This window comes from Gigantopelta aegis, chromosome 4, assembly GCF_016097555.1.
Source record: "Gigantopelta aegis isolate Gae_Host chromosome 4, Gae_host_genome, whole genome shotgun sequence".
Lineage (NCBI taxonomy): Eukaryota > Metazoa > Mollusca > Gastropoda > Neomphalida > Peltospiridae > Gigantopelta > Gigantopelta aegis.
The window spans coordinates 90,424,959-90,445,814 of NC_054702.1; the positions used below are offsets into that span (position 1 = coordinate 90,424,959).

The 20,856-nt window shown below is 33.3% G+C and overlaps 1 protein-coding gene across 5 annotated transcripts in view; it reads left to right on the top strand.

Annotated features, from left to right (window-relative positions):
* The first annotated feature begins 545 nt into the window (after positions 1 to 545).
* Positions 546 to 20,856, top strand: part of LOC121371392 (ryanodine receptor-like) — a 129,535-nt gene continuing 109,224 nt past the window's right edge. For 4 of the 5 annotated variants that reach the window (XM_041497252.1, XM_041497254.1, XM_041497253.1 and 1 more), the window contains exons 1-21: positions 546 to 632; positions 1,013 to 1,087; positions 3,732 to 3,888; positions 4,725 to 4,895; positions 5,690 to 5,811; positions 7,314 to 7,438; positions 8,103 to 8,167; positions 8,547 to 8,682; positions 9,019 to 9,120; positions 9,799 to 9,917; positions 11,682 to 11,815; positions 12,764 to 13,002; positions 13,850 to 14,039; positions 14,802 to 15,012; positions 15,347 to 15,451; positions 16,058 to 16,161; positions 16,579 to 16,665; positions 17,554 to 17,713; positions 18,302 to 18,375; positions 19,599 to 19,690; positions 20,047 to 20,091. In XM_041497252.1, the coding sequence (XP_041353186.1) occupies positions 583 to 632; positions 1,013 to 1,087; positions 3,732 to 3,888; positions 4,725 to 4,895; positions 5,690 to 5,811; positions 7,314 to 7,438; positions 8,103 to 8,167; positions 8,547 to 8,682; positions 9,019 to 9,120; positions 9,799 to 9,917; positions 11,682 to 11,815; positions 12,764 to 13,002; positions 13,850 to 14,039; positions 14,802 to 15,012; positions 15,347 to 15,451; positions 16,058 to 16,161; positions 16,579 to 16,665; positions 17,554 to 17,713; positions 18,302 to 18,375; positions 19,599 to 19,690; positions 20,047 to 20,091 (2,563 nt within the window). In that variant the 5' untranslated portion in view covers positions 546 to 582. The remainder of the gene's footprint in view (positions 633 to 1,012; positions 1,088 to 3,731; positions 3,889 to 4,724; positions 4,896 to 5,689; positions 5,812 to 7,313; positions 7,439 to 8,102; positions 8,168 to 8,546; positions 8,683 to 9,018; positions 9,121 to 9,798; positions 9,918 to 11,681; positions 11,816 to 12,763; positions 13,003 to 13,849; positions 14,040 to 14,801; positions 15,013 to 15,346; positions 15,452 to 16,057; positions 16,162 to 16,578; positions 16,666 to 17,553; positions 17,714 to 18,301; positions 18,376 to 19,598; positions 19,691 to 20,046; positions 20,092 to 20,856) is intronic. The other variant, XM_041497256.1, reaches the window with a different exon arrangement.

The following is a 20,856-nucleotide window of genomic DNA, read 5'->3' on the forward strand; positions in this document are numbered from 1 at the left end:
TGGTGCTGATGTAATATGTTTATGTTTTACTGTAATCAAAATGCATCATCAGGACAATTACAATACTATGATGAACTTGTGACCTGATCATTGGTCGTAGTATCAACAATATTATAATAGCTAAATGAAGTTCTGTTCAAAAATATGCTTGACAGATGGTGAAGATGGAACTGAATCTAGGGAAATAAACAAATATAAACTGTACATGACAAGAAGTCGGTAGTATGTGGTATTGGCATTAAATCAGGGGACAATGAATTGAGGGTACATTGTAGCACTTTTACAATTGGATTAAAGACATTGATTTTTTTAAAATAATCTATACTGTTTTAATGTATGAAAAAGGTATTAGTCTGGTCTATTATGAATTGCATGTCTTAAACAGCATGCTTTAAACATGACTGCTTATTTTTATATAATCTTAGATATATCAAATTTAAAAGAATTGGTGATGTATTAATATATGAAAACTTGAAATTTTTAATCTTGACATCAATGAATATCTTCAGGTAATGACTCAATAATGCTTTTGTTTTAGCCAATGTGTTTGGTGGTGATGTTTTGCGACTCTTCCATGGCCATATGGATGAATGTCTGGCAATTCCAGAAGCTGGGAGTGAAAATGAATTCAAGTAATGCAGTGATATTTTATATGTCTCAGTGTATCAGTATATTTATTAATTATTACTTATTACATCATGTCCTGTATCTGTTTGTTACATTTTACATGGGGCAATGGATGACATTCAGAATCTGGATGTATTTTTTGTTATTCCAGTGATTTAAGTAAAATCATACTAAGATTTAGGATATTTCTAGTAAGATCCAATTCTTTCATTACTCCTCTATCTCCTCCATCAAAAACAAAAGAATTGTAAGACAAGATGTAATCCAATTGCTAGGATCACCAATCGTAATCATATTATATTATTTATACACAAATATATTTAATGTCATTAAAAATCGAAATCAAAATTCTCCACATTTTTCTGGCTTTTTTTATTTTTTACAGTGCTATTATGTATGAAACTGGTGCTGTTTGCAGCCATGCTAGATCTCTCTGGAGAATTGAGCATATCAGAACAAAGTATGTCATTACATTTCTTTAATGTTGAATTCTCTTGTTGTTATTTTATTTACTTATGTCAGATTAGTAGCATTTATTATTAATAGTAATTTAAATGTGAATAACTTGAAATTCCACTTTCATTTACTCTGCTTGGTTTATTGTCATTGTAATTAGAATTTGCACGAGAATAAAGCATCATTGTTATATAATAGCATATATTTTAATAAAATACACCAGACCTAATGATAATTAATAGTAAAATAATTTGAGATCTGTGAATAAACTGTAATTAAAACTAGGTGATATGAACATGTGAATTACTGTAAATGGTTCATTTTCATTGTGACTAGAATTCCCTCTGTAATAAGTTGTGGTTGATATTTTACAATGCATGTTTATTTTAATCAATTAATTGGATATTTTATCAGAGATTACATTCTAAACTTGATCACATCTATGGATTTCTGAATCTAATCCCCATGGTTTCGTGATTACTTATTTTCAGACCTTTTTAATTAAAAATATCTGGTATTCTTTATTACTAATAACATGATTTTAATAGTTACAGAGACTTACATTTTATGAATAAATATATATTTATTTTTTAACTTTCTAAAAACTATTTTCAACAGATAATTTTATAATAAAATTTACATATTGAAATAATACCAAACAAAAATCTACTGTAATTGTGTTGCCATAATTATCAGGGCTCGCGCTGTCGGTAGCCAAATTAGCCATTGGCTAATTTTTACAAAAAATAGCTAATAAAATTTGCAAGTGGCTAAACTTTTGGCTAAGCCATTTTCTATCTTCTGATGTGAACAAACTGTTACATAATCTATCCAACACCTCAAACAATAATAATACCAAATATTAAATTAGCGTAATAGCGATCTCGCGACCAGTAACGAGAAACCGTGTCATCCAGAATACAGCGTAGGCCTAATGAAGGTTGCTTGTTTTAATAATCACAGTTATTAATTTTAATGGCATGCATTCAATATGTATGAAATCAAAGTCTGTAACTTGTTATTTTAACTTTGTAAAGTCTTTGAACCAAAATAATAAAAACAGACCAACAATGCGTGTCAATTTAAATACACATGCCAGTTCAGGGCCTAAAGACATGTAGGCTGTCCAAAGGGCCGAGTTCAGCCAGACCAAGCGAAAACAAAAAACGTTCGCTAGACTGGTTTGTGCGCTTCACGTTAAACCAAATGGACGACGGACACCAATCAAATAGTTCGCGATCATTGGCTGAACTGAGATCAGCTCTCGGCACGAATATACGTCACGCTTCACAGTCAGTTGACACCCACATGTCAAGAGATTTTGTTGCGGACATTAAACAATATGATTACACAGGAGTAAATCTTGATGTAAATTTGTAGAAAAACAATAGTTATCCGCATCAATGAATACCTAACTGCAGTTTCGGTTATTTCTTTGTCTTTGTTAATTTCGTACCCATGGTCGAGAGCACGCATGCAGATCGCGATCGCGTGAAAATTAACATGCAGTATTTATACAAATTGCAGTTAAACGTACACTGAATAAAATTAGTTTACAATAATCATATTTGTTAGATATAGATTTGTAAGACCGTGAGCTGAAATTTAAAAAGTAGCTGGATTTTAAAAAACCGTAAATTTTAATTTTATCAAGTTTGTTTTTTGTTTTTTTTAATATATAAATGGAATATACTGTGAAGTCAGCATTCTTAGCCTAGGTACTTTACAAGCAAAAATCGCAAGCATTTAACACGACGCTGAAATCAATAGCAACAACATGGCGCAAATTATGAAATTGTTGGGGTGGGGAATTGATGGGTTACTTAAATTTTTTTTAAAATTTTAAAGTTACAAAAAAAACACCTCAAACTAACATAAAGATAGCTATTTCAAGAAATAATGAGCTCTATATTAAAAAAAAAAGCTCTTAAATTTTTATTTGGGGAAAAAAAAGGAAGAAAGAAAAAACAACACCCTCCATAAACATTCACCCACCCCGATATTTCTGTATGTTTGTTAATTTAATGTCATAGGCCTTAGAAGTGGGAGTGGGTGTACAGGGTACTGGCTTCCAACTTTGAAGATAATGCATCCCCCCCCCCCCCCCCCACTGCTGAAAAATCAAAGTAATATATTAACTGCCCCTACTCCCATTGCTGTCTTTGATTTTGATCAGGTAACATGATTTTGTTATTCCGATTTATTCCAATTTGTACACAGCTGAAAAAGATGCAATTTTCATATTCATATATAAATACTCTATACAGTACTAGGTAAAACAATTTTGGCTAAAGCATTTTCAATATGGCTAATAAAACTTCCATTTGGCTAATATTTTGGCTACAGGTATTTTTGATCCAGGGTGAGCCCTGAATTATTATTATTATTTATTGTTTTTTAATAAATCTAATTACCCAATTCATATTCTAGTATGTTATATGGTACGGTATGTGTTTTCCCTATACGTTTGATTACATATTCAATGTGAATAATTGAAAGCCAGTTTTAGTCTCCTATTTCCTTATTCATTTAACAGAATACCATAATGAAAGAGTATGTAAAAAAACACCCTTGTTTTGAAATGAGGAATTATTTGATCATATCATTAAATGTGGATTGACTATTATACTGCATTCTGTAATTTGTAGATGGGCTGGCGGATTCATGGGGTGGGAGCTGCAGTGTCGAATTTGTCATGTGACATCTGGACGGTACATGGCAGCTGGCCATGACAACCAGCTTGCTACAGTTCACAGAAATCAAGCCACTGAGAAAAGTACAGCCTTCTATCTCCAGCAAACAAAGGTGAAATATTCAGTCTGTCTGTAAACTAAGACTCTAAAAGAAACTGAATTTAAAAATCTGTAGACAACATACAGTGACTTGAATAACCATATCTGCCTCTGACCTGTTAAATTGTGACTAAAGATTTAAGAAACAAAATGACATTTTTAATCATAAAGAATTATTGTTTAAAAAATAATTGGTAAAAAAAAATTTGAACCACTAAATATTATTTCCATATACTTACCATTTGTGACACCCAATAGCCGATATGTATTTTTGTGCTGGGGTGTCGTTAAACATTCATTCATTCATTAATTTGAACCACTAAATGCAATCATTTCATTCTCACTGGAAATGAGCAAAGCAATGTGTTTGTTTGTCTTTTCATACTGCATGTATAAATATATGTTCAGTTGGTATCAGATTTGAAATATAGATCACTGGTCAATACCGTAAACCACTAACATGTACAATGTACAATCACTAATCACTGTGCATATCCAGGGCTAAATCTCAGTGACAAGATAATTTCGCCAAATTATGTATTAAACTTCAAAAATAGCAGAAACGTCGATATATTCTGTAACACAATGTCTTTTATTACCCCGGTACATGTAATTTTTTCACCAAATTAAAATATAATTCGTCAATTGCTTTTAAAATTTGCAATTAGCAAATTTGTCGAGTGCCAGAGCTAGCCCTGGTATCTTTTCTGATCACAAACATCAACATTGCTAGATATTTATATAGGCGTACACAACAACAATTTTTTCTACCATTTGTGATTTGGCCTATCTATTTTCATTTTTATTATAATTATAACTTATGTGAGTTGTTTACCATGATGATTTCAGGATGACAAGAAGCAGCAAGCAGAAATCCGAGAAGATGAGGGAATGGGCAAACCGGATATAAAATATGATGACTCCATAGTCTTCTTGCAACACTGTGACACTGGGCTTTGGTTGTCGTATCAGACGTTTGAAACCAAAAAAAGGGGAGTTGGAAGGGTTGAGGAGAAGAAGGTAAGCCAGTTACAAAATGTGTGAGTTATGTTTGTTATTGTCTATCATATACTAGGGTTTAAGCTGCATGCCATAAATTAATAGTACTTTGGCAAATTTGGTCAGAAAATCTGTATCCAAATTCAAGTAACATTTAGCTAAACAGAATTATTTTTAAAATAGCTATACACATACAAATAACAGGTTTTTTTTGCAAAATGGTAATGACATACATTCCCCAAATTCAACTTTAAATCACATTTGGTGATTTAGCGAAAGACAGCTTAAACCCTGAAAAACTAAAAAGGGGTGGGAAGTAGCCTAGTGGTAAAGAGCTCGCTTGATGCAAGGTTGGTTTGGGATCGGTCTCCATCGGTGGGGCCACTGGGCTATTTCTTGTTCCAGCCAGTGCACCATGACTAGTATATCAAAGACCATGTGCTATCCTGTTTGTGGGAAAGTGCATATAAAAGATCCCTTGTTGCATTAGAAAAAGGGTTTCCTCTGATGATTACCAAATGTTTGACATCCAATAGCCGATGATTAATTAATCAATGTGCTCTAGTGGTGTCATTAAACAAAACAAACATTTATCATAAAAGAACGAAAACATCAACCTTCAGCCACTTTATGGTAGTATGGAGTGTTGATAAAACTTTGTGTGTGTATTTTCAAAATTATTAAAATATTATTCCTAATATTCATATTTTTAAGACATTTTACAAGACTGGGTATCATATAGACATATATTACATATTAGTATGTGGCTAGTTTTGTGGCTGTATTTAATAACTGACATCTCATTTCCAATTCAGGCTGTCCTGTTAGTTGAAGGTCACATGGATGATGGAGTTACATTCTCCCGGGCTCAAGAGGAAGAATCTAGATCTGCCCGTGTCATCAGAAAGTGCCAGTCCCTGTTTACCAAATTTATCAAGTGAGCTTATTTCTCATTATTAAGCACATTATTTTCTGCACAGAACACGTTGTGCAAAAACTGCGAATTTACAAAAAACCCAACCCTATAATAGCCAATGCAATTTCAATCATTGTATAATTTAAAAAAACATAAATAACTGTCATGAAATAACAAATGTTAAAATACCTGTAATGGGAATAAATTTTCTTTTTATTTATCCTGGTATTTGAAAAGTAAACTGTACCAAAACTGAATTATATTAATTTTATTATAATAAAATTATCGACTTTTTATCCAGTTTCAGCTATTTATACATTAAAGGGACACCCCCTAGTTACGGCTAGTTGTTAACCATTACGGTGTTGTTTTTCGCTATTAAACCCATTTTTTCACAAATAAAATTGCACTTTACTTGCCGTTTATTATTTAGAATATACATTTCCATTCACCTGAAGTGTTTTTTGGTAATCCTGGTGTTTGTAATACCACAAAATGCATTTTTCGTATTTCTGAAAAACGGACGCACGTTTGAGAAAAAAACGTTAAGCAGACAAGGTCTAATCTATTTTTAGACGGGATATTTCCATTTCAATGTCACAGACATTGGTATACCACGTGACCATTATCATTTTGGTTCGGTTTGTTTTCTCGTGCATGGTTCGCGCAATCAACATCCGATTTGTTGTTGTTCATTTGTGAGATTTTTCTTCACAGTTCGTGAACATTTTCAGTAACAATAAAGTTCAGACAAGTAAGTATCTCAATACAAAACGTTACAAACCCTTAAAACCAATAATTTTGCTAAGTCCTACGATATCTGGAGAGGGGATACAACCAGGACAGAACAGTTGGAACATGTCCAGGAGAGGTGAAAATAACGCACCCCAAGTCTGTTAAATTTGTTGTGCTTCGAGCAACATCTACCCGTGACATCAGAATACAAACTTTCAAAATTATTTCAAGCAATTGGGACATGGGGATTCCCGTGGTATTTATCGATATAAAACCTGCTTTTTCACTCCATTTGATAAAAACGTGATCTAAGTGTGTTACAGGTTTGTAGATTAACCAAATTATAATTTATTTTCGCTGGATGGAACTAGGGTGTGCGGCTTTAAATAATTTTCACAAATAGACTAAATACTAAAACAATATCATGATTTATATAAACTACATGGTTTTAAATTTTTAAAAGATATAAAGTTTTCATTATTAATGGGTGCAACATCCTTGCAATATGTCTTCTACAAATGCATTAGAAAATATATGGTATCAGGCTTCACTTTATACAAAATTTACATTATTTATTTAATAAATATTGCTTTCTTTAATAATATAAAGAAGATCAGATGAGGCTTAATTATTTTTTGTACATAAAGTTTAATTTTAAAGGATATTCAGTGAAAAATACATCAACTTTAAAATGTTATACTATGATTATAAAGTTTAATTTTTGCTACAATATTAAATATTATATACATGTATCACTTAAAATATATGTCTGAGCTGTGTTTTTCCAGAGCTCTTGAAGCCCTCAAAACAGAAGGCCGAGGATGTCATGCCTGGTCTCGTATCAGTTTGTCTGAAATCATAAAGTGCCTTGAAGATCTCATAGACTACTTTGCTCAACCAAGGGATGATGAAGGTAATGAATATCAAATTTACGTATAGCATATATTTAGTATTAAAATATGATTATCAGTGTAAACCAATGATAAGCATTTATTATATATTTGAATTAGAACAACCGAATAGTTATTGCAATGAAATTGGCAGAATCAAAGTGGGGTTTTTAAAATTCATTCATTTTAGAAACCCAGTCTCACCTATCTCACACATATTTTACTAAAGCAAAACACAAACAGGACTATAGATTTAACAAACTTGTATGGTTTTAGTTTTAATGAATATTGTCAAGTCAGAATATTATTTTCTGTTGTGATACAACACAAAAATTTCATCACCATTTTCTAGTAATTGTAACTGAATACATTAAAATGTTTACATAGATATGTACTCACCTTTTTTGACACTCAGTAACCAATGTATCTTTTCTGCTGGTGAGTCATTAAACCATCCATCCATCCATCCATCCATCCATCCATCCATCCATCCATGGAATAAGTCAGAAGCATCAGTATGGCAAAAATTACTTTCTTGCAGAGTGCAAAACTTGATCTAACAGACAGAGAAAATCAGAGAAAGGTGCATCATGAAAAAAACCCCAAACATCACAGGAACATTTGTTCTGAATGTTTAATACTGAAAATAAACTTAAAACTGTAAACGGTGTTCTCTCTTTTTTACAGAACATGAAGAGAAACAAAACAAACTAAGAGCTTTAAGAAACAGACAAGACTTGTTCCAGGAAGAGGTTAATATTTGATTAATTTATTGACTTAATACTAGTATCCTGTTTTCAGTATTTTAGCCAGGTTTTAAAGTAACTATTGTAGAGACAGATTAATGAATTTTTAACTAATGTACTGGAAATATACTGATTACAAGTACAGTCAAACCTGTCCTAGCGACCATCTGTAATCAGCGGTCACCTGCCTTAAGTGGTCATTTTTCCCCCTCCCAAAGTGTACATATGAGCTGCCTTTTATAAGTATAGGAAATGTTCATTTAAATTATATAGATGTTACCAGTCTAAGTCATTCTGTAACATCAGTGCCATGTATTACAAATACATATTGCACAGTGTTAGTAGTCTTGTGCTTATCTCATACCCGGGTATTTAATATTTTCAGGGTATGATAGCACTAATCCTGGACACAATTGACAAGTTCTTGCAATACAAGAGCAAACAGAAATTTGCCCACTATGCTGGAGAAGATGCTGCTAGCAACTGGGATGACATCACAGGATACCTTTATCTGCTGCTTGGTATGTTTTACAGTTTATTGGTGCTTTCACATTTATAGCTTTTTGGTTCTTTCAAATTTCACATTACATTGGCTATTTATTATTTCATCATTCATTGCATATTTACTAATTGATAATTCTTTGGTCATGTAATTTTTCCAAATAATGATAATGTCATATCTAGTAAACTCCAATATCTAGTGGTTTCCATTAATTATAAAGATAATAAAAAAAGAAAAAGAAGGAAAGATGAAGAAGAACAAATATTATTTAATGATGGTAATAGCAATTATTAATGTAAGTTTTATGTATTATAAAGGAGTTACTGTTGTTTTCAAAATTAATATCTAATTTCAGCGGCCATGATACGAGGTAACCGGGCAAACTGTTCCCAGTTTGCTCAGTCATACAGACTTGATTGGCTGGTAAATCGACTGGAGAGTCAACAGTCTTCCAAAGGTATATCTTTATTTTGCATTAATGAAACCATTTTTCAGTTTTTATATAATTATGTCAAAGATTATGTGTGAGACCAATTGATTTGTTATCTGTAACAAATAAAAGTGAAAATACAAAGCAAAATATAGCACTTGCTGCTTTGTGGTTAAAATAAAATGCAGCCACAAAAATGTTTGACATGTCTGTATGTGACTGAAATATACATACTAGCAGGAATTGAAATTGGCTAAAATTTCTGCCTGATAATTGGTCCGGCAAGCTACAAATTCTGCTGGACAGAATCAAATTCAAAACCTGTCAGACCAAACATGATCATAGAGTAAAATAATTGTCAGTCTGACAGGATAGAAGCCAAAAAGATCTGGCCCATGCTGATATTGACAGTCAAAAAGATCTTCTGGCTCATGTTGATATTGACAGTCAAAAAACCAGTCAGGACCATGGGACTCTTTGATTTAGGGGGGCTGGAGGAGTTGATTTGCCAGAAATTTTACCCAGATAAAAACTGCCCAAATTTTTCCCACTGTTTTGCCCCCCCCACCCCCGGGTCGTACGCCCATGGTCAGGACAGCAGCAGTTTTTCAACCACCGAATACTAGGCCCTGTTCATATTATTATGTATTTAAAGTATGAGAATGGTTTAAAAACTATATATAATTTGTGAGTACTGCATTTTAGGGGTGCTAGATGTGCTTCACTACGTGCTGATTGACAGTCCTGAAGCTCTGAACATGATTAAAGAAAAACATATCATCACCATCATCTCTTTGATTGACAAACATGGACGTGACTCTAGGGTAAGCTTGTTCCCAAGTTCATAATATTATGTATTATAAATATTATGTTTTTAATGTCAAATATTAATATGGAATAAATTCTTAGATTTATTCCCAAGTTCCAAATATTTTTATGTTATAAATACGTTATAAATGTTAAATATTAATATATAATAAATTTTTTAAATATTAATATATACTTTTCAAAAAAGGTAGAGGAACCTAAAATATTAAAACATATGTTTTGACCACAGACATCCTAGTAAAGAACGTTCAGGTCTGTTTATCAACACACTGAAACACATTCCATAGTTTGCACATGCATCACGCAGTTGCCTGTACACGTGCGTGGTTTGTCATTCTCGATTTTGACAATTTCCAGGAAGGAACATTATTTCTGTCAATTATTTTCATTCTGTTGATCATACTCTTGTTATTGTTTTGTTTTTAGTCATTTTTATTGTTTGAATTTGCGATTTACTGATAAAAAACGTCAACTTTCAAATTTCTATTCTGACCCCAATCGTCCTTCAAGATCTTTGATGGTCATAAAACCTACTGTAATACTGAACTACTATTATCATATAACCATTCCCCACAGCTAATATACCTTACAGTTTTGGCAATTGTAAATTCTTATTAGAGTTCCCCTACTTTTTTTGAAGAGTATATAATAAATTGTTAAAGTTTGATTTAGATACATTACAATTGATTTGATTGTTTTCTTTATAAAATGCAAAATCAAGTATTTACATGTATGGTCATGTTACATTTTGTTTGTGGATGTGTAGAATAATTTCTGTCTCAATGTAGTGTATGTATTTGTTAAAGGGAGGGTAAACTCAAATAAGAGCCTTATGTGTTGGAAAGATGCATACCCGGACCACCAATACATACTGACACTTTAACAAATGAAAAATGTGTAATTTTAGAGTTAATAAAAAACCATGTTTATTCCTGCTAACTGGGGGCAGCCATTTTGTTTCGTCTTTGTGACGTCCGGTGGTATAGCTTGGGGTGAAGTGATGTCAGCTCCATCCAAATCCTCTAAGCACAGTGTAAACAAACGCTCTAATTTATGACAAGGTGCTTCGCGCAAAAACAACCACTCACGATATCCAAGTGATCATTTTATTTTCTTTGGGACTACGTAATTTGTCAGTTTTGTGATTTTAGATGGAAAAGTCTATGTAATAAAGGGTTTTACAGAAATACTTACAGTAATAAAGCAGGACAGCTGATAATGTCCATTACGATTTGAGGGGTGTCTGCGCAGCTATCAAACAATACCTTGTGATCTTAATAAAAGAGGCATGTCTTTTTAGTGTGTCTGGGGACAGTCTAAATATACACCTGCCAATCAGGAACCACAGGTACAGGCCACAGAAAGAAAAGACCAATTAACCAAAAAAACACTCTGATTATTATTTCAGTACGTGGGTTAATTTATGTACAAAACATAATACAGTTATTTCAACACTTTGACAATGGTGGTTTATTTTGTATTGAAAAATAATATATACTTGTTGTCGACTTACTGAGATGGATATTATTACAGAACATTGCGATGCATCCACAAAAATCAGGTATGTTTTGTTTCTTCAGAGGGCGTATTTACTGGGATGGTACAAAATGGCCGTGCCCATTATATATAATAGCCATCACGTTTAACCGTTTTATTAATTAATAATACGATTATACTTGTTGATATTAAGCAATAATGTGCATTATATATCGTTGAATATGCATACCAGGCCAAATGCCTTAATTGTCCCTTCCTTTAAGGTGTTGGATGTACTGAGATCACTGTGTGTTGGAAATGGCATTGCTGTGAGAACGAATCAAAACCTGATCTGTGATAACCTGCTGCCAGGAAAGGATCTTCTCCTTCAAACAAAGCTTATTGATCATGTCACTAGGTATTGACTTTAAATGTATCAGTCACATGCTTTACAGTTTGATTCAGTCAATAGTTTTCTGTTACAATAATTGGCAAACTATCAACAGCTATGAATCCTGCTGCAATCTAATGATTTATAAAAATAATATAGCTGGCACTCCATGTTATGGTTGTAATATCAAACTTAACCAGACATAAGGATAAGGTTTTAAAGTTGACATGGGTATCTAACGAATCTCTGCTTGAATTCTTTTCCTTATCTTCCCTTACCCTTTCCTTCTCTTCTCTCTTTGTTTTTTTTATATATTTTATTCCCTTTTGACCTTCAGATTACAAGTTAGAAACTAATTGTATGAGGAAGCCTATATAGATTCATATTTTTAAACAGAAAATCTTAAACATCACATATAATATATATTTTTATAATTTTGTATGTCATAATATTTGTATATAACTTTTATGTGATACTGTAAGACAATGATTCAAGGCTCCCCAACCTTGACATTGCCTATGATCTGGGGGTAATAAAAAAAAAAAAAAAAAAAAAAAAAAAAAAGTGTTGTGGAACTAACAAAAAATACTATTTTTTGTGTGCAGTTTAGAAAACAATTGGCTCAGAAATAAATAACTTGTACATGTAGTGAATTCCATTGTATAAAAACGTTCCCTGTGAAGGACTATGATAAGTTTTGTAATAAAATCATGTACAGTGAAATCCAAAACTGGACCCTCTGTAAATTGAAAATTTCTCAAAACCATATGATTTTTGTAGTTTCTTTTTAAATATCAGTACAAAACAGAACCTCTCTAAACTGGATACCCCTTAATATCAGACCTTTTACTTGGTCCTAGAGGTGTCCAGTACAGAGGGATCATTGTAGTTGACAATGAAACACAATTATAAATGTTTCTGAGAATTAGTATGGCAGATTAGTATTTTTTTTATTGTGTCTTATACAAATTTCAGCTTGCGCCCCAACGTATTTGTTGGCTTGTGTGAAGGATCTGCAATGTATAAGAAGTGGTATTTTGAGGTGGTCATCATTCAGTGTGAGCCTGGCACTCATCTTCCACCTGTTCTACGCATTGGCTGGGCAAACACTGAGGGTTTCCGACCATTTATCGGCAGTGGTGAACACTGGGGCGGCAATGGAGCTGGAGATGATCTCTATTCTTATGCCTTTGATGGACTCAATTTATGGACAAGTGAGAATAGAATTTACTGAGATGAACTTTATTAGACATATAAAAAAATTGAAATAAACTGCCGGATGATTTGGGAAAATATCAATAAGTGTAATTCCATGTAGTGGGTGCTTACCTTAGACTTCTAGACAAGTTGGGGAGATGTAATAGCTTAGTCAGCTGGATGTTTCTAGAGAGGATTGCCATTGTATAATACAAGTTCTTTTGAATACTGTAGGTTCACTTTCTGGGTTTGAATTTTACCATGGCAACCATGGTAAGTGCTGCAGTTGCCCTCATTACATTGTTGATGGCAAGTAAAATACCTTGGTGCTTTACCTAGTTAGGCATTACCATACATCCCATTCAAACATACAACCAGTTTTGCCTTGGTGCACATTCAACTTGCTTTGTGATTAAACCCAAGACTAAACTTAACCTCTCCCTGGAACAATCTTGTATCCTCCTCTAATGAATGTAGCTGCTTAAACTAAGTAACTTCTTAAACAACATATTGAAATAAATCCAAGACAGGACACATCTTAAGTGTCATACAGCTGATTGTTAGACAAAAGCCCTCCAGCGGGTAAATACTGATATAAACATTAGTGTTGACTTTTATTTCAATCTCGTTCTAACCAGTGCACCACAACTGGTCAAAGGCTGTGGAATTTGCTTTCGTGTTTGTGGGAAAGTGCATATAAAAGATCCCTTGCTGCTAATGGAAAAAGGTAGCAGGTTTCCTCTGATGACTACAAGTCAGAATTACCAAATGTTTGATCCAATAGCCGATGATTAATTACTCAATGTTCTCTAGTGGTGTCAAACGTTAACTTTTATTTTAACTTCATGATTATTTAATTTTCAGGTGGCAAGCCAAAACAAGTGCGAAATGTCAATACTGCTTTGCAAAAAGGTGATGTCATTGGTTGTGCCTTGGATCTGACCATTCCACAAATTGTCTTTTCCATCAACGGTGTCAAAGTGAGAGGATTCTTCAAGGACTTCAATCTGCAGGGACTGTTTTACCCTATTGTCACCATGTCTGCAAATGTCAGGTAGGAACGACATATCAAGAATATACTAGGTTTAGGTCAAAATACAGTCAGGTATTAGATGTGATGAAGATATAACAATTATAGGGACAGAACCAGAGATGAAAATGCTCTGGATTTTTTCAGAATTCTCCCTTGCTGCTAAGACTATAGAGAGGTTTCACAACCACACCATTACTGTTATTGACAATCAAAATGGGCTGAATTTACAAAGCCTGTTTATGCCTTACATACATGTAACTATGAAGCAGGACGTTGCCCAGTGGTAAAGTGCTTGCTTGATGCACGGTCGGGTCTAGTATCGATCCCTGTCAGTGGGTCCATTGGGCTATTTCTCATTCCAGCCAGTACACCATGGCTGGTATATTAAAGACAGTGGTATGTGCTATCCTGTCTGTGGGATGGCACATATAAAAGATCCCTTGCTACTAATGGAAAAATATAGCGGGTTTCCTCTCTAAGTCTATATGTGAAAATTACCAAATGTTGACATCCAATAGCCAATGATGAATAAATCAATGTGCTCTAGTGATGTCATTAAAAACAAAACAAACTTTACTTTAACTTTTACATGTAACTACTTACATTTACCTGGAATAATAACATATTAGTTTAGGTTAGTCACTCTACAATTAGCTACATGACTAACAATTACAGAATTTTAAGCCATTTTAAAGCAGTACATTGCAGTAAATGTTCCAATTGAAAATTAATAAACAGGTTATTAACCAATCTTGTATTAATTTTTCTCCATTTATTTTGTAGCTGTCGGTTTGTTCTTGGAGGTGAAAATGGTCGGTTGAAATACGGACCCCCAGAAGAACATGCACCAGCCATTGAGTCTCTGTTGCCAAAAGAAAAACTCAAAATTGATCCAATATTTTTCTTTGGAGAACTGCAAAAGAACATTCTCAGTGGACCAACAGAATTTGTTGATTACCACCCATTTGTTCCAAACCCAGTTATCACTTCCAAGGTAAATATTTAAAAAGTGAAACTAATAATAATTGGTATTAAAAAGTAAAAATAAAGTATTTATAGAGGACGTTATTTGTCATTGGGTGTTTTTGATGTACTATATTAATAATATGAGTGCCATAAATTGAATTATTTTATAATTGAGAAATACCCGATTTTTTTACGTGAATGTCATATTATTTTAAGTGTTTTGTTATATCTTTGATTTCATTGTTATTTAAATTCATCTTATCTATTGCAGTAAATTAAATAAGAGGAAGTAAATTGTAAAATTTGCTGTGCCACAGTAATAATATTTGAGTATTCTGTTAAACCTGTTATTTTATCTTTAGATTCAACTGCCTGCATATGTGGAAAATGTCCGAGACAAACTGGCAGAAAATCTCCATGAAATCTGGGCCATGAACAAGATTGAACAGGGTTGGAGTTACGGAGAGGTTAGCTTTTAAAGAAAAATGTATTAATAATGGCAGATATAGAGAAATATGTGCATGCAGTTATAAAGAGTTAAAAGGTAATTTATAAGTCTTGAAATACTCTCAGTCTTACTGGTTTTGTGATTATATTCAATTTTCTAGTGCAACCCTGATATCACATAATATACAGGCATGAATCCAGGGAGAGATGCTGAGGGGTGTGTGCTGACATAAAAAATATAAACCACAATTTTTATTACTATTATAGTATAACAAATATAGTTAAAAGTACACATATTTCATTTTCTTTTGTGCTTAAAATACTCCACCTTCTGTAATGATGTAAATTTCTTTTGTGAAATAGATGCCAAACGCTTGTAAATGTATGCCTGGTATAACTGCTAGTCGCAAACATAAACTTACGATGTTTTGTGAAATAGGCCCCTGTATAAACACCTCTTACCATGTCAAGTGCACCTCCTTTCACAAACCCCTGGATCCACAGTTGATATGATTCTGTTTAAGATAGAGGAAAGACAATATTCATGGTGGTCATGCATAGTTAGATAATTATACACTTGATATTGTAGTAATAACTGGTCTAATTTGAATGTTTTCCTGATTCAGGTACGAGATCCAGACAGAAAGAAGAATCCATCACTTACACAGTTTGAAAAAGTCCCCATGTCTGAAAAGAAATATGTCATCACAGTGGCATTTGAGACCTTGAGGTACAGACCATAGATTAATGAACTATTTTATTCTTTTTCATTTAGTTACAGAAGAGTATGTATTATTATTCATATGTTTCAAGTTACCTACTAGGCTAATAAACACTAAATGATATAGTAGTATCAAGTCTTATAACATTTCTAGTTACTAAAAAGACCTTTCTTTTCAAATTCAAAATTATTTTTTGTCACTGACTGTGCAGCTAGGAGTGCTAATATGTATATAGGCCACTGAAGTGTTATTAATTAAAGAGCATTTAAAATGGAAATCCATCTTATTTAAAATAGGTTTTCTAACTTTTGTTTTGATAAATATGTATGCATCAATGTTAGCGTAGAATGACCCTATATATGTGATTACTTATTTGTTTTACTGATATAGTTTCTTATTTTATTAAAGTGTTTATCTTGTTTCAGAACATTGCTGGCCTTGGGTTACCATATCACCATCAATCCACAGCAGCAGCAGAGCAACAGACTGAAGACAATCAAGCTAGGGAATAAGTATGTGAAAATTGTTTGTCTTCACCTTAAAACTATGTGTAGTCAATTTACCAAAATCTGTGTTATGTGCTGTTCTGTCATGGTAAAGTGCAAAAACAATATTTAAAAAATATATAAAAGATCCTTGCTGCTGTCATTCAATAGAGTAGGCTGTGTGGTGGTAATGGGAGTCATCACTCATGTCTGTAGCACGTTTTACTCAGGGCTTCCAGAATTTTTATAAAATCCACTAGCCATTGGATCAGTGATTTAAAAGTTTTACTAGCCACAATTAAAATTCACTAGCCCAACTTTACTCTAAGTTAATACAATTTTACTAAATAATAGTAATAATAGGATATGCCACCTAAAACACTTAAAAACACTAACATGGGGGGGGGGGGGGGGGTGGGTGCAGGATATTCATATATACAAAATAGACTAAATGCAATATTTGACCAAAAATATTCCCTAGCTGTCGGGCATGGCAGTAGTAGTTAATTACTAGCCCAACACTGAGTATCACTAGCCATGGGAGTGGGGCTACCATAATCTAGAAGCCCTGTGTTACTATAATTGTATGTTATAAGCCAAATAGCAATAGTTTAAAAATGTGTTAATATTCCTTTTCTTTCCACAATACAAACAAATATTAATCTATAACAGTGCTACAGTTTTGATGGGGTTATTTTTAAAAGTAAGGTACCCTTTATTTGGTTAAAACAAAAAATAAATTCAGGCTGTAAAGGAAGGGATAATGCATATCAAAGTCTTGATTCTTCAGAAACAGACTAAGTTAAAATAGAATACTACATTTATGATAATATATCTTATTGAAACTCAATAAATGGCAAAACAACTTTATAATTTTTCATAATGTTTTAAAATGTTTGTTTTTTATGTAATCAGCTTCCTCCAAAACAATGGCTACAAACCAAGTCCCCTGGATTTGTCTGGTATAGCTTTGAATGAAAAGATGGAGGAATTGGTGGATTTGCTGGCAGAAAATACCCACAATGTTTGGGCAAAAGACAGAATCAAACATGGCTGGACATATGGTCTCACTGAGGTAAGAACAAAAACAATAACTTTAAATCTTCCTCTTAAAATTAGTGTTTCAATAAATGTTAATCTCTCTTGTGTTTATCATTATCTTTAGTAAGTGTTAAAGACACTAGTCTTCTGTTACATTAATTAGATGATTTTAATTCATATTGGATGGGTTGATTTCTTTTCAGGAATATATCTTTTCAGTTGAAAGTTTGTTTAAAATTTGTTTTGTTTTAACAACACCACTAGAGCACATTGATTTATTGATCATCGGCTATTGGCTGTCAAACATTTGGTAATTTTGACTTATAGTCTTATAGAGGAAATATTTTTCCATTTTTCCTTTAGTAGCTTATATGCACCATCCCTCAGACAGAATAGCACATACCACAATACGGCCTTTGGTGTATTTCAGTTGAAGATATCTGCATAATAATTGGATTTTGAATATAGATTTGTGTCAGTAATATCTATAAACATTGTGCTGCATATTGCACTCTCTTACTCTCTTTTGTTTACAAGTAACTACCCCTGCTTTTGGGGGAGGGGTATATTTCTGTCCTTTGAAACATATTTTATAAAACAAAATTGTATAATTATTTTCCAGGATCCTGTGTACAAAAGAAGTCCATTTCTGGTTCCTTACAACAAAGTGGTTGAACACATCAAGAAAGCCAACAGGTAAGTTACTTTCTAAATTCTACCCATATTCATCAGTTAAACACTATTTTTGTAGTTATATTTAGTTACAGTTCAAGGATATTGTCATTGGCAGACACGCACATCAGCTATCTGGGATGTTAGTCCAGGACCGAAGTTAATTAATAGTGGTTAATGGGAGAAGACTTTAGTTGCCTGACACCTTCCGACTGAGCTTTTTAACTAACTTTGGGTGGGAGCCAGTACTTACCAACCAACCGGTCTCAGTGGTGTCGTGGTTAAGCCATCAGACATAAGGTTTTGCAGCCCAGTACCGGCTCCCACCTAGAGCAAGTTTTAATGATTCAGTGGGAAGGTGTAAGACCAGTACACCATCTACTCTTTCACTAACCATTGTCCTGGACAGACAGCCTAGATAGCTACGGTGTGTGCCCAGGACAGTGTGTTTGGATATAAGTACAGAAATAATTGGAAATGAAAAAAAAACCCCAAAAACTTATCAACCTTAAGGCTGATAGCTTAAGCACTTCGTCACTGAGAGACCGGCCTCGGTGGCGTCGTGGTTAGGCCATTGGTCTACAGGCTGGTAGGTACTGGGTTCGGATCCCAGTCGAGGCATGGGATTTTTTATTCAGATACCGACTCCAAACCCTGAGTGAGTGCTCCGCAAGGCTCAATGGGTAGGTGTAAACCACTTGCACCGACCAGTGATCCATAACTGGTTCAACAAAGGCCATGGTTTGTGCTATTCTGCCTGTGGGAAGCGCAAATAAAAGATCCCTTGCTGCTAATCGGAAAGAGTAGCCCATGTAGTGGCGACAGTGGGTTTCCTCTCAAAATCTGTGTGGTCCTTAACCATATGTCTGATGCCATATAACCGTAAATAAAATGTGTTGAGTGCGTCATTAAATAAAACATTTCTTTCTTTCTTTCTTTCTTTCGTCACTGAGATTAGTATTGCTATCTACACAAAAGGTTGATTCATTTATATTGTATTTTAGCTATCTGTTACTTAGCAAATTTTCTGAAGTCACTTGATTGGTTTATCTTTAATACTAAAATGTTTAGTTGTTAATGGATAATTAGAAAGAAGTTGGTATAGTAGTCTTACACCTACCCATTGAGTTATTAAACTCTCTCTGAGTGGGAGCTGGTACCAGGATGTGAACCAAGTACCTATCAGTCTTAAGTCTGATGACTTAATCAAGGCTGGTCCTTATATCATGAATATATTGATGTTTCAGAGATACAGCCAGTGAGGCCATCCGCACCATGATAGCTTATGGGTACACTTTGGAGCCTCCCACCAGTGAAACCGGGGAGAGTGGTAGGACAGGTTTGTGCATGAATTTGCTTCTTTGTTCTAACACTTAACCTCTCACCTGCAGTAGATCAAACTAACTGTCTGGATACATCAACTAACAGACTTTTTACATATATACCCTTATTAGAAATGGTTATATCTTTATGTCTGTTGTCTCTTCAGAATGACATAAATGGAACTGTTGATGTCTTGCTCTGAAATTAGTGTCTTAACACCATAAGTTTATACTGTAAAATAATTTATTTAGAAAACCTTGTTTAATTGAAATGATTATTAAATAATGTTTGATTTTTCAATTCTTTTTTGTGATTTTATATGTGGTTTATAAATTTTGATTATTATTTCTTGTCCTTTCTCTGCTGTCCAAGGAAGTAAGTTGCAAGATAAGCTTACAGCACTAGGCCTAGCACAAGGTAAATGATTTTTGTTGGTCAGAGTGAAAACAAATGCAATAGATTTACCATTTTATAGCAACGGTTTCTTAACTAAAGGAAAATTACAAACTGGGAACAGATTTTAGTCTTGATTCAACAATATTTTCTGCAATTATTATAATTAAAAATGCAATCACAGGTGGGGTTTTTTAACAAATGTAACAAAGTTCTTGTCTTCTTGTCTGTACTATATTTTACAACATTTCTTCAGCAAATGCCTTTTGAAAATAATTTTTAGGCAAAATATTCTTTGACTGAATACATATTACCCGTATCCCTTTCCTTTTCACCTTAAAAATTAGTTAAATGACTATTTCTTTATGGTTCAAGGTAATACACTGCTAATACAAGTATCAGTATGTTGAAATTAGTATTGTGAGCTCTCAGTCAGTGTCTAAAGTTTTAACTTTCTACTTGCTAACAATTGTATGCATTGCCTAGTCTCCTCTATCCAAAATTACTAACAATTTAACTTTTAAGTTGTAAATTGCAAAGTTCTATGTATATCATGTTGTAAGCTTTAAATCTGCAATAAACAGTGTTAAATAAAAATAGTAGCTTTGCAGTTAAGGCTTATATGTTGCATATATTGTCACAATGTTGTCAGTTTGAAATATTTAGTATATGTTATGTTCTAACTTGTGTATGTTTGATAAGTGTTTATTAATTGCTGCATTCACAAATTTTAATTCTTATATAGGCCTAACTGTATCCATAATAAGCTTATGTTAACGTTTATTGCAA